At 33.4% G+C, this 14,916-nt stretch overlaps 1 protein-coding gene across 1 annotated transcript in view; it reads right to left on the reverse strand.

Annotated features, from left to right (window-relative positions):
* Positions 1-14,916, reverse strand: part of LOC129954157 (MOXD1 homolog 2) — a 75,863-nt gene that overhangs the window by 22,247 nt on the left and 38,700 nt on the right. The window contains exon 2 of the mRNA XM_056067882.1: positions 13,256-14,383. Coding sequence (XP_055923857.1) covers positions 13,256-13,576 — 321 coding nt within the window. The 5' untranslated portion in view covers positions 13,577-14,383. The remainder of the gene's footprint in view (positions 1-13,255; positions 14,384-14,916) is intronic.

A 14,916-nucleotide genomic window follows, 5' to 3' on the forward strand; every position in this document is an offset into this window, starting at 1 on the left:
CCCATTTAATTAAAATATAAAACAAGAATAGGTATTTAAATTTGTTGATATGTTTTGAATATTAAAAAGAAATGATATTCTCAAAAATAAATTTTCGGGAAATCTGGAAAACAGTGCAATATACTTAGCATAATTATTAAAAATGTTAACGCCGGAAGTGTAAATTACATATTTACAATGGTATGTTTGCACTAAAGTTCTCTTGAACGCTATTTTAATTAATTTGGTTAAATGCTGTGTAAATTAAGCAGCTGTCAAATATCAAACGTCAAAAATTGTTTCGTTTACAGTGAAACTTCGAAATTGTTCAGCTGAGTCTTGTCAAAACACAATTATTATTTTTGGGAAAGATAAATAATTCAATTTAAGGATGCTTTCAAACAAGTGGGATGGAGCTGCATATGTATCTATGTGCATAAGTAGGAAGCCCTGAAGTATCAATTAAGCAAATTGAGTTTTTTGAATAAAAAAATGCATTCAAGTTTTTTAAGTAATTTCTTAAACAAAATTTGACATTTTATTTACCAAATGCACACTTAATTTTAAAGTTATGAATGTAAAGGGTTTCCCAATTAGAGATTTCATTTAGATATTTAAAACAAACATTTTTGTGAGCAACAAACTGGAGTCAAATGGAAAAAAATTCAATTCTACAGCAGGAATTTTCTCAGTTGTTCTTTAGCAACGCATACGGTTTCACATTGTTAAAGTTTTCTTCACGGTTACTGCCTTTTAAGATTAATTCACAAATCATTCTTTTTTTTGAAAATGCTTTCTCAAATTAGTCGTTCGGATTCAGCATAAAATTGTAGGTCCCTTCCATCCCTTACATGACTCAAACACATAAATGGTTGAGAGTTATAAGTCACTAGGCCCTTGACATTGCTATAGCGGTCTCAGGAAAACATGTTACATCCTAAAAGAACTCTTACAAAATGCCTTAGACAAACTTATATTTTGGGCTGATCGGTATAGACTGGGTGTCAAACCGATTTAGTCTTATTTTCAAAGAAACACAAAACTCCAAATGTTAACGCTTCTTATATTATAAAGTTTTGCAATTAAAGTTCAGAGACGAGGCTAAGTATCTTGATCTTATTTTGGACAAACAACTAAATTGGAAACGTAATATAAAAAAAGGTTGACAAAGCTATTGTAGCTCTCTTTTCTTGTAAAAAAGCTATTGGTAATAAATGGGGCTATCAACCCTGAATAACGTATTGGTTATACACAGACGTAATCAGAACGATTTTAATGTATGGTGTGGCAGTATGGTGGATTGCTTTAAAAAACTATAAACCGCGGCAAACTTAATAAAGCCCAACGTTCAGCTTGCCTATATATCGGGTTTTTCAATAAGAGCTCTACAAAAGTTTTTTTTTTAAATAAAACAAAAACGGTTTTGGATATCAATGAAATTCTTTATTTCTTTGAAAGTATGGGCACGCTTGCAGAAGTCCAGACGCTGAACCCAATTTTCGACGGTTTTTAAGCATAAATCGGCGGATATTGCTGCGATTTTAGGTTCGATATTCGTACGAAGTTCATCAATCGCCGTTGCTGGCTTTTTGGCATAGACCGTAGACATGCCGAAACCTTACAGGAAACAGTGTAACGGCGTCAAATTGCACGACCAAGGCAGCCAAGCGACTGGAATATTTCTTGGGATAAAACGTTCTTCAAACTTGGCTTCCAATAAATTGATTGTGACATTAATCTTGATCATCATGGAAGAAGTACGGCCCAATGACGCCACTTGCCCATAAACCACACCAAACCGTAATTTTTTCGAGATGCAATGATGACTCATGGAGTACGTGTGGAATTGCTGCCTGACCAATACCGCATATTTTGTTTATTGACGAAGACATTCTTGGTGGCCAAGAAGCTTTAGATCTTGCGTCAATTTAATCTTGTAAGGATGTACATTTTATTAATTTCGACTCGTTGTTGGCTCGTATATCTTTCTATCACAAAATGACAAACATTACTGAAGAGAAATGTCAAAAGAGCGGCAATAAATATGTCGTTTGCTGTCCCTGCTGCTCTATTTTTGTAGCGTCCCTGTTGAAGAACCAAGTATAAACGGAACGCTTAGCACGACCCCATTTTCGACACTGCGTACCCTACTCTACCTAACACCTCTTGATATACTTAGCAATAGCTAGTTAGCTCTGCTAATCGCCCAAAAGCTTCATCGCAGTGGGTTAACAACAAAATTGGCCACTCCGTAATTCTTAAGTATTAAGCATAAATTCCATTCCCCAATTGCAATCCGACAGAAACTTCAACAAAAAACAACTGAAATTAAGTCACTCATTCTGCCTTTATTAACAATTATTGTAGCGTGTTCCAGAAGGTACCTTTCGACGATAAAAGAAGAATTGTCCTGGTTTAAAGATAACAACATCTGATATCCGTATTTTCTCAAATAGTCAGTCCACTATCAAATTTCTAGACTCTGTCTCTCTTCTCTTCATTCTCAAATGACTTTTACAGAACCTGTTTGGATGAGGAAGAGGAAGAAACAGATCTTCACTTCTTCAAACGCAACCTAACCTACGAGAATTCTTCTATAACGATCTAAACGATCGCAATAATATGAACAAAATCAATATTTAATGTTTCGTAAGAGAGTGGTTTTATCAAGCTTAGAAGTAAGCCTCATAATTTAGGTGGTATCACAAACGGTCCTACGAGTAAGTGTGTCCTACTCCTTCAAGGACATCCACTTTAACCTAACCTAACCTAAAACGCCTGTTTTTATTTATTTTAAGAAATTGTAGTTTCTCAAAGTTCTTGACTGTCAAAAGTGAACAGAAGACACCTCAAAAGTAACAACTACCCAAATAGTGGGGTTTTAAAAATTAAAACAAAAATTAAAACACTTATTGCAAAACTTTACAAAAGTTTTGAACTAATTTCAAAAAAGAGTATTCACTGGAAAATAACTATTATTTACTATTTTCTCGTTCTACACTTTCCTAGTTAATAACAAAGTAAAAGAATAAACAAAATCATTAACTGATTAACAAATTTGCGTTACACCAAATTATAAACAAACAATATTTTTATACCACTCATTTCTTAAATAATAGTTGGAACTACGAGGCGTGATTTTTTCTAGTTAAAGTTCCATAAAGTCATTCAGAAGTTACATTAACAATATTGAAAAAAGTGTCAAAGCAAAACAAAAAGTCATAAGCATTTTGTGCCAGGCAGAATAATATCACGAAATATTTCAACTCAAAGTATTGTTTTAGGTGCTTTTCAAAACAACAAAAAAAAAATAACTTGAAAAAAAGTGTGAGAGAGACCCCTCGAGAAATCAGTTTTGAAACTTGCACAAAATAAAAATAACAAAACTTTTTTACCTTTTCAATCGAAAACGTTGTGTTTTGTTCACATCAGTTAACAAGTTAAGCTTCGAAAGTTCAATTAAACTACAAAACTAAACAATCTTATGGTTACATATTTTAGTCATCGGAAGCACATATAGCCTACCTACAACCTTCCTTCCTCTAAACCTTTTGATTTGATTATGACTTTGATGCTTAGTTGTTGCTGTATAACTGAATATAATTATAATTTTGTAAATATGTATATTCCATTATTAAATAGCCATCGTCACAGAGTGTTTATTAGAGGACTAATTTACATAAGCACTCACTGGAAACTTGTGTTAAATAAGCCTTGCAGTTAAATAGCTGAGACAAAACAATATAGAAGCCAGTTCTACAAAATAATGCTAACTGAATATAATTTTATATGGTTTTGAATAATTAAATAGATACAAATGTATCTATGTATCTATATGTACATACTCGTATAGTGATGAGATGAAGTTGAGAGATTTTGAATCTATGTCACGCACTTAGACATGCATCATGCACAACATAAGTTGATCTCATTTTGTGACTTCTTTTTGTTGTTTTGTTTTTATTATTATTATTTTTTTAAACAATTTGTATATTTAAATAAAATAACAATATAAAAATGGATGAGTTTCTAAAGCGATTAAAGTAATTTGTGGTTCATAAAAAAGATAAAAAAGTATCGCTTTATGAGTTCTTTTTATTCGAAATCATTCTTTCAAGTTTGAAGTTTTTAGAATGAGAGACTTTCTAATGAGGGGATTTGTTAAACAATCTCAACAATTAAGAACAACGGTTTTAACTTGTGTAAATGTCAAATTCAATTTGTTAATCTATTTATGAGTCTCTAAAAAAGTAGTAATAGCTGTTTGTCTTTTATTATAGTTAGAAAAATTTCCAATATGATGGTTTGATAAGATTTTTGGGCAGATGGGCCAAGCTACGGAATTTGACAAAAGAAAGCTAAATAAAATACATGACTGAGTCGCACAAACTTGATTTTGTATCCAAAGAGCCTATTTAGGAATATTTCCCTTATTTTAAGATTTCAAAATGTACTTGCAAGAAAAGTTTGTGTTCAAGAATTTAAATGCATTTGAATTCAGAGAAAAAATGAAAATCGTTAAAGCGGTTTTTGAAACCTGAGTTTAAAATTATTTTATGTATGTAGTTATTTAGATTTTCTTGATATACATTTACATTTCAATCTCGTTTGAAAGTTATGGAGCATTTTTGAGATATCGGATTTCGAGAAAAAAGCGATTGAAATTGATTGATTAGTTCTTGAGAAAACTTTAAAATAAAAAAAAAACGGTTCTATTGGGGTACCTTTCTGGAGCATTGCACAAATATTTTGTTTTAATTAGAAGATGAATTAAGAAAATTTAAACTTTCGTTTTATGACCAACAAATTTGTATACAAAAATACCAAACGCGAATCGGCTTAAAACCTTAATTTGCAAATTTGGAGTCAATCGACCAAATGGTTTGGCCTGTATGGGTGATGAGAGATAGATGGAACGATTTGGGGGGCAAGGGCGGATCCAGACTCTTAATCAAAAACCCAGAAAATGAGAGAGGATCTGATATGAAGAATTGTCTTGATTATCAGTCTGCTTACTCGTAGATGATAGAAGATATTTTTAACTTAGAGGAGTCAACAAAACTTAAAAATTGTAGAGAAAAAAATGTTTGGTTCTTGAATTTAAGGATATAGGTGCATTTAAGTAAATAATTTCTCTAAAAATTAAATACAAATAAATTGAGACAAACAAATAAGTTGGGAAGAAATGTTTGTGTTATGAAACATTTAATACGTTTTTGGTTTAGCCATTAGTTTAACAAAAATGTCAATTTTGCTTCAAAAAGTAGATTTATTTAATTTTTTAAGATCTTAAAAGTTTTTTTATTCAATAAAAATCAATTTTGAAATAAATAAAATGCACGACTGGGTGCTTTCTAATGTTTTCCAAAAAGTCTGTTTAAAAATATTTATAATTTAAGATTTAAAATTGTATCTGCGACATAAGTTGTTCTCAAAAATTTAAATGCCATTTTATTTCTAAAAAAAACTGGAACTAAAACTAAATTTTGTTGGAATATCAATACAGCGGTTTTTTTTAAATTAATTTTTACATTTATAATTTTGTGCATTTGTTAAGTGCTCATAAATTTACACTTTTTGAGATATCGAGTTTTGTTAACAAAAATCAATATATTTTTTTTAAATAAAAAAAAATGTTATGACATTTTTAAGAAAACTTTAAAAAAAAACGGTTTTATGAAGGGTTTTCTTCTCGGTCAATATTGAAATATGTTTTTCTTGTTGAAAGAAGCCAAATTAAGGAACAAATTTAGAAAGTTTCGAAATGTCGTATTAAACAAAATGAAAAAAAAGTTTTTCTTTTCAATTTTTCTACCATCGTAATGTCATGTTTGTTTCGAATAAGTTTCCTTTAAATCCTGAACCTTGCCTCCAATTACGTCTTAAAAATTCGTAATTCGTAAAAATTTCTAACTCGAGCTAGAAACAAATTTTATGAAAATAATTTAGAGCATAACTAAAGTTTTTCCAATTTCTAAATTGAGTGAAACAAAAATTTAAGTTGTTTTTGACAGCAAACCACTTTATGGAAAATGTCGTTAATTTACTAACAAATCTTTAAATGAATTCTTTATTAATACAACTTTACTGCATAAGCTTTTTGGCTCAAATGACCCCCCCCCCTGGATCGTTAATTGGTCAAAAGTTGATGAATGTATGTTGCGTTATTGAAAAATGGCTGAATTTTCGATTTATATTATGTTCTTGGTCCAGTCCTCTGTTAAAAGTAGTACTTTTTGCAAAGAAAGTTCAGGGAACTAAAATATAAATTTTGTTTTCATATATAAAAAATAAATAGTTAAAAACATAATGGGAGTCATATCCATTAACGCAATACCATAGATTTGAATTAAAGGCAGTTCCTAGGAAAATAACAACAATTATCTGCCAGGGGGGGGAGTCATGACCCCCACGACCCTCCCTCTGGATCCGCCATTGTTTGGGGGTCCCACATTTTTCGACTTCTCTACAATCGTAATGTCATGTTTGATTTAAATATCGAGTTCGAAATATTTTACAAATGCAATACTTATCGTATAGACTTTGCTATTGAATGCTCAGAACAATAAAATTCAATTAGTAGCATCGGAATGATTAGCAGCTTGAAAAAGTTTGTCTATAGCTTGGGAATTATTCTTACAAACACGGTCTTTTCCGTAGCTCCACTGAATAAGTCAAACGGTGTTAAATGAAATGATCTTAGTGACTAATTAAAGTCGATGCTAAAACGTGAAAGAGATCAGGAAAATTCTTACGCAATAAACCCTTTTCAACAAAAGTTTGCAATAATCCTTATATTAGGGTATATTTTGTAAAAATTATGCTTCCCAAGTCTATAATTTCTAACAAAACTTTTGTAAATTTGATCTTAAACGACTTCAATTCAAAGATTACATTCATTGACTTAAACTTCAGGCTGGAACTTCAAATTCAGCAGTTATCAATAATTTTTCATGGAACGCTTATTAATATAAAATACATAATTCTTAATATTCAAAGGAATGTACACAAGTCAAACGAAACACAACTCGAACAATGCAATGAATAGAATTGAACAAAAAGATTATCCAACAACATCCTTGAAAAATGAATGCAATCATTTCCATGAATTTAACTTATGACTCAATCGATTCCATCCACAAAAGAGCAGAATACGAGAAACTGTTCACTTAATGACAGGGATTCAATTCGGCAGTTTTGAATAAAAATTTACTTTATTCCAAAACTTTTACTAAACAATTATGAAAACTGCTAACGGATGCACTTTTGGATAAAAAATATAATATTAGAAACGAAGTTGAAGAAAATTTGGAACATTTTTTATCCGAGATCCATTTATCTCGTTTTTCGTAATTTTCTAAATTTTCAATTTAAGTTTAATATTTTGAATTTTTGATTTGATGAGGAATGTCGGTAGGCAAATGAAGCCAAACAACAGGCTCTCAAAGCGGCGCTGCAAAGAAGCTCTATGAGCAAAAGATAACAGAAGATGACTTCTCAGAAGAAAAAAGGCAGATCATGAGAAGCGTCCGGTTGAATACGTTGTGAAGTTCAGTGAAACGAAATTTAAAAGTAACTTAACCCCGAACCGAAAGCCGCAAAGACGAAAGTATAAAGATCATAGGAGAACCGCAGTCAATGCTGAGGATATGAAAGGACCACTTCTGCCGACTGTATAACGGCGACGAAGAACCGAATTTAGCTGTCAAGCAGGATGATCCATTCAATATAGACTATGAAAGCCGACAGTCCCGTCTTCCCGATTAAGATGAAGTAAAGATTGCCATATCTAAGCTGAAGTCTTACAAAGCCACTGGAGCAGATTTTTGTACAGATGACATTGATATATTCGGAAGAACTCAGATGTGATGTGAGTATTGAGGCAAAGGCGGTACAAATGGGTTTGACGTTTAATGAGGGCAAAACAAAGTACATGCGTCTAAGTCAAAACGTCACCATCAAAAGGCGTACCTTTGAGGTTGTTGTAATAACTTTGTCTTCCGAAGAATTACTCTTACTTTCTTTTGGTTCTTTGGGCTATAAAGCAATTAATTAGTAAAGTCCTCTCTCCAGCAACCAAAGTGTCGTTATATAAGACCCTCGTTATCCCCGTCCGGTTCCACGGTGCAGAAGCATGGACTATGACAAAAGTGGATGAAAGCACCTTCGGTCGTTTTGAGAGAAAAGTGCATCACGTGATCTTCGGTCCCGTATGAATAGAAGGTGAATGGAGAAGAAGATGAACCGAAAAGCTGTACGGGCTGTACATAAACGTAGACTTATCCAGAAAAAAGTCCAACTAATGATATGGCTTGGTCACGTAGAGGGCATGTAAACCAATGCTCCGGCTCGGAAAGTCATCGAATCCGAATCAAACAGCGCAGTAGAGAAAGATCGCTTATCAGGTGGCGCTCAAAAGTGGAAAGTGACCTCAGCCAATTTGGAGTGCATAACTAGAGAGATTTAACTAGGGTCCGATATACACACACAAGTTTGTTGGGTGAGGTCCTAGTTGACACAGGACTGTAGCGCCACCTTAAGTATTGTAAATTTGTCAGCTTAAATTTATCAGATCCTCATATTTCTTCCGTGCCCCATTTACATATAGGGAATAAAATAACAATTGTTGGTTTAAACGTGTTTTAAACTTTTAAACAATAAATTTGAATTTCTGGCCAAATTGTTCGGAAATTTTTCTGCAATCAAATCTAAGCCATTTAATATTTTTCTCCGTTTCTAATCTAAATACTACGTTAGATAAATTGAACATCATCCAGTGCAATTTAAAAAAATAATTAAGGTAAGAAGAAAGATATTCTGGATTCTGCAATTATTTGTTATTTATAAGTACACCTTTTTTTCTTAAGTACTTTAATCTTTTTTTCTTTTTTTTTATTCATGATGAACAATGGGACAGCATCATGAATACAATTTCACATTTAATTTTAACTTTTTAGATCAAAAGAATGTTTTTCTTATTGTTTTTATTTTTTGTTTAAGATTAAGAGCTAATAAAATAACCATCAATATTTCAAGGGATTTAAGGTCCATTATATGTATCTACCTTCCTATGTTAAATTTACATACACCAAACAACAACAACAACAATAAAATAAGAAAAGATCCTACGAATTTTATATTATTTGAAAATTCTTTTTTTTTCTTGCATTTTATTTTTATTACAGCAATTACTTGAAATTGTCACTTAAATGGTTCGCTCAAGTGTAGCGAATAAATTCTTGTAACTGGGATAGAAAGAAAAGAAGGAAGGGGAAGGGAGGTGTTGCTAGGAAGGCGAATGGATGTTCTTTTCCTTAACACAGAAGAAAATATCCAGCTTTACAAAATATGTAAAATGTTGAATTTTAGAATATATCTATTTTTTATCATGTATCCTTTTTCCTCGCTTTCTTTAAAAAGGAATCTAGGAACTAGAAGTGAATGAAATTATGATATTAAACTAATCCCGAGAGCTTATTTTCTTTTTAAATACATAAATAAAAGTTCATATATTAAACATAAACTTTAAGTACGGTTTTAACCGGAAGTGGTGTATGGTGAGGGTATGACTGAGCAGAAGGCTTTAGAGGGCGCCAAAAACCAAATTTACCTCATTGTTGAAACTTTAACATATAGGATTTACGAAGTCAAGGAAATACTGCGAGAGGATGACGTTAGACGGCTAGAATCACAAGATATTGATATCAACTTTTTGAAAGGTCCTATGCTGCCTACATTAAGCATTGAAAACCAGTGGCAACATTGTCTTGTAGCCATCAGTGATTGACATTGAAGTTCTAGGTTTCACACGACCAAAGCGAAACCCTTGGTTTGGCAGCCAAGCGACAGGCATACAAAACGTTGCTGCATAGAAGGACCAGATGTGCTCATGAGCTTTACAAGAGGAAGAGGAGAGAGGGACGCCACCGGCTTCTTAGATGGACAAAAAGGTAGCAGGAGAAGCTCGCGATCGAGGAGATAGAGGAATGCCACAACAGGAATGAGGTAAGCAAATCTTAACAAAAGGTAAAAAAAACCTTCCAGGGGTACCAGCTACAAATCAAAGCCTGTAAAGACAATCAGGGGATCGTTATAGTAGAACCACAGTCTAAGCTGAGAATATAGAGAAACCACTTTTCCAAATTACATATGTAACGGCGATGACGAATGGAATCCCGCTGTAAGGGAGATAGCACCATTTAACTAAGGCGACGCCAAGATGAGATCTATGCCGCAATTAAAGCAAAAGGATTTGATGGAATTCCCGAAGAAATTTTACAAACAGCGCCAACGTCATCAAGCGAACTGCTTCATCCACTCATAAAAGAAGCCTTGACCACCGAAAGCTTCAACCATGAGTGGAAGAAGGGAATTATCATCAAACTCCCAAAAAAGGAGATCTTACAAAGTTCGAAAACTGGAGGGGAATTTGTGTTCTACCAGCCGTTGCCAAAATAGTAGCAAAAGTGGTACTGGCGTTAACAGGGAGTAAGGAAAAACTAATTGCTACTATTAAAGCAGCATATGATGGATCCAAGCGTCACTTTCTGCACGATGGTAGGTTGTTAGATGATTTTAAAGTCCGAAGCGGAGTCAGAAAGGGCTGTATTCTGTAGCCAATATTGTTTTGTTGGTGATAAGCGATGTACTGCTCTCAGCTCTTTCAGTTAGCGGACGGATCCAATGGACTTTGACATCCTATTTAAAGCATTTGGATTATGCGGATGATGTTTGCTTACTCGGCAAAGCAAAAGCGACTTTGGGTATGCTGTCAAAAATTTGGGGAATAACTCTATCAGCTTAAGAACAAAGCTACGACTGTTTCGCTCAAATGTCTAATCTGTACTTCTATGGGTGCAACACTTGGAAGGTTACTTCAGCCATAACAAGAAAGCTGCAAACCTTCGTAAATAGATGTTTTCGTAACATCTTAAGGATTTTCAGACCAAACCGTATTTCAAATGAGGTCCTTCATAGAAGGACAGGACCTGTAGAATCTATAAAACGAAGACGTAGATTGCAATGGATTTTACATACGCTTCCAAAAAGTTAACGGCAGGCCAATCAATGCAGTTGAATCCGCTCACACAAGAAGAAAGAAGAGCTGGGCGACCGAGAAGCACATGGCGAAGGACAATCGAGGCGGAATCAGCGTCACTAGGCAAGAGTTGGAGGGAGCTGAAACACATCTCCGGAAACCGTACAAGATTGCGCGTAGGCGTAGTATAGGTCCTATGTACCTTAAGGGGTCCCCAACGGACTTAACAGGTCTGAGGACCTAGGTAAGTAAGTAAGTAGGTGACGCCGAACAACATTCCGCCTACCCGATCTTGACGAAGTGAACAAAGCTACAACAATCGCCAGTAGGCGATGACTTGGTAGGAAGCATGCACCAACTCATCTGCAAAATAAGGTTGGAAGAAAGCGTGCCCAAGACAGGAGACCCTCTGAATGTCAACTACATAGGCATCAGTATCCTGAACATCACATAAAGGATACTTTCTGCTGTATTAATTGAACGTGTGAAGCCGTTCGTCAACAACCTGATAAGTCCCTATCAGTGTGGCTTCAGACCAGGAAAGTCCACCATTGACCAAATATTCACATTACGGCAGATCTTGGAGAACCAGGAACCATCTCTTTATCGATTTCAGATCAACGTCTAGTTTTGTCATTCCCGTCAAACTTGTTTTGCTCTATCAAGGTCGGAAAAGATCTCACTGATGCTTTTGATGGCAAAAAAGGTTTTAAAGAAGGTGATGCATTGTCATGCGCCACTTTTTCAACATCGTTCTGGAAAGAACTGTGCAGAACTCAACCGTAAGACTAGAGGCACAATCTTTAAATAGATCAATCCACTTGTTTGAATACTTTCATAATATTGACATAATTGGAAGATCAATTGATGTCAGTGGAAGGTTTTTGAGCATTGCTACGGAAGCGGAGAAGATGGGTTTAGTGGTAAATGAGGGCAAGACCAAGTGCCTACATATATGGTGTCCTCAAAAAGGGTCATTTAACTAAGAAGTCTTGGACAAAACGTCACCATGCACCGCTTTAACTTTGAAGTAGCTAAGACTTCGTCTTCTTACGCTCCGCTATAAATTCAAACAACGGAACCAGCTCTGAATTCAGATGAAGAATAACTTTTGCCAATAGCTGATTCTTTGAACTTAGAAGGCAATTGAGCAGTCAAGTCCTCTCTCAAGCTTCTAAAATCACCAGCATAGATGGAGAGTGGATGAGAACGTACAACGACGAACTGTACGGGCTGTACAGCGAAAATTAACAGGTTAAAGAAATTAAAGTACCACGACTTAGATGGCTGGGTCATGTTGAGTGAATGGACATCAACGCTCCTGCTTGGAAGGTCCTTGAATCCAATCCCGTCCTCTATTTCGCCGTCCAGTGAGGAAGACCGCGACTAAGGTAGCGTAAGCAGGTGGGAGAGGACCTCACCCAACTTGGTCGACATCTTTTTAGGAACCGAGTTGGCTAGAGACACATGTTGGTTGAGGCCGAGTTCCGTTCCGGACTTTAGCGCCATCTCAAGTAAGTAAGTAAGAAGCCAAAATGTTTCAAACAATTTTGTCTATTTTTTACTTAAATCCACAAAAATCATACAAATCTCACAGTCATTAAATTTAAAGTAATTTGAATACTTAGTCTGATAAATCGAATTGGAATTAACAATACATATGTACATACTTCAAAAACAGTTTTTGAAAAGATGAATCCTCTTATATAAATCAACCTTTTAATCTGAATTAACAAATGAATTCAAGAAAGCAATTTATTTTCATCTATCTCTCGAAACATCAAAAATGTTAAAACATCCCTGACATTCCTTATTATAATCTCAAATATCCTTTTTGAATGATGAAAAGCACACACTTTATTATTTGCAATTTATTTAAAATCAAAATATCGTCATTTCATACATTTATGGTATGTAATTTCTAGAATTTGAATTATATTAGAAATCTCATATCCTCAAATCAATTTCAATTCAAATTCAAAACCTAAAATTTTCAGCACACTAACATTCATATGTAGATTGATTGAAGTCAGGTATTTGGGTTAGGTATAGGTCTATGCATGTGTTGATTGAATAGTCGTCGAAGAACTTCTATACTCCTGTATTGCCAAAAATAACTTTAGATTTTCCAGAGATATATAAAAGCTATTTAGGTCAATTACAATATATAGGAGAGATAAAAAGCCTTTCAAGAAAATTGCAATAAAAACCAAAAACAAAAGAGATAGAAATACTAACCTGAAAATATGTCTGCCCCCTATCTACCCATCCTACAGCTAAATCAGCTCCAGGCAGATGACCATCAGTAGATAATCCAAATCCAACATAGCCCAATGTACGGGCTTGAACCTCGAATGTTATATCCTGATTATTGATTGTCCATAAAACTCGAAAATCCTCATTCAAATCTACACCATGATCCCAGTTGACTGCACCAACAACAACAACTGGGCACATAACGTTATTATAAAGCAAACTCACAGCTAAACAGGATACAAAACGTGTGATTAACGATGATAGAGATGAGCAGTAGAAGTTATGTCTTATATAGAAAACCATTTTGATTTAGGTATATATGTATGTATTATTATTTATTAATATTATTAATAATAATAATAATAATTTTAAGGTATGTTGTTTCTTTTTTTATGTATATTTATTTTATTATTGCAGTTTTTTTTTTCAGTTTTAAGGATATACAAATTTTAATATATGTATATATTTTTTTTTGTTGTTGTTAATGTTGTTCCTTTTGTTTGTTGTGTTGAATTCTCGTGTTGTTTTTCCTTTTAATTATTTGTTTCAATTTTTCGAGACCAAAATTTCAATAAAGCTCTTTCTTTTCTTATTCTTTCTTTTGTTCTTAATATTTCGTGGTTTTGTTTCTTGTGTTTTTTTCTTCGAAAATTTGAATAGTTGTTTATGTTTTTTAATTTTTCATATTGCATATATTTATATCACAGCTGAAAATAGTTTTATGTATTTCCTTTTATCCGTTGATTAACAATTTTTCTTTAATTCTTTTTTTGAAAATTTAACAATCTACGAGACTATACGAGTACAGGCAAAAGGAGCCAAATAATAATTTATTTTATTACTTTTATTTTGTTTTGCTCAAAGGCTTAATACTTAGATTGCAGGATTATTTTATATATATATCTATGTATACATATATATGTTTGATATAATTTCTTTCTTTTTGCGGAGACTAAAGCTTCTTTTGCAAAAAAAACTGTCAGCAAAATTTCATTGTCGATGGGATTTCTTGCTCTTTTTACTTTTCTTTTGTAAGGAATCTGTTTTCTTTCTTTTCTTGTCGTGCGTCGCGGCGGTCTTCTAGATCTAGAACATATTGTGCTTTCAGTCCTGAAAAAAGATAAGACGAAAAAAAATGATTATTATTAATTCCCTTATATAATAATTAAAGAACAAACAAAATTAAGTACTTCTGCTTTGTCGATGTTATAATTTAATTGAGAAGTGAATACGCCAACCCCCACACAAAATTGTACCAATAACAACATTTTTAATTCCCTCAAAGTATCTTTAAGATATATATTAGATACATACATATATAGTATATCCGAGAAACCAATTATCCGGATAATATTTTTCTCATGCATTCAAGAAATAAGAAGAAGAAGAAACCAAAACATAAGAAAAAGCAGAGAAAAGTTATTAAGATAGCTTAGTTAAAAATAAAACATGAAATTAATTATTGCAACATGAACTCTGATTGCAAAAAGTTAACTAAGAAATACAAAAAATAAAAAAGATACATTTTATATGTATGTACCATCAAAGAGGCTGAATTAAATTATGGAGTGCTCCAGAGATTACACTCTTGGCAATCACCAATTACTTCTTCTTCTTCTTCTTTTTCGAAGGAAGGCATAGAC

The sequence above is a fragment of the Eupeodes corollae genome, chromosome 1 (assembly GCF_945859685.1).
Source record: "Eupeodes corollae chromosome 1, idEupCoro1.1, whole genome shotgun sequence".
Classification (NCBI taxonomy): Eukaryota; Metazoa; Arthropoda; class Insecta; order Diptera; family Syrphidae; genus Eupeodes; species Eupeodes corollae.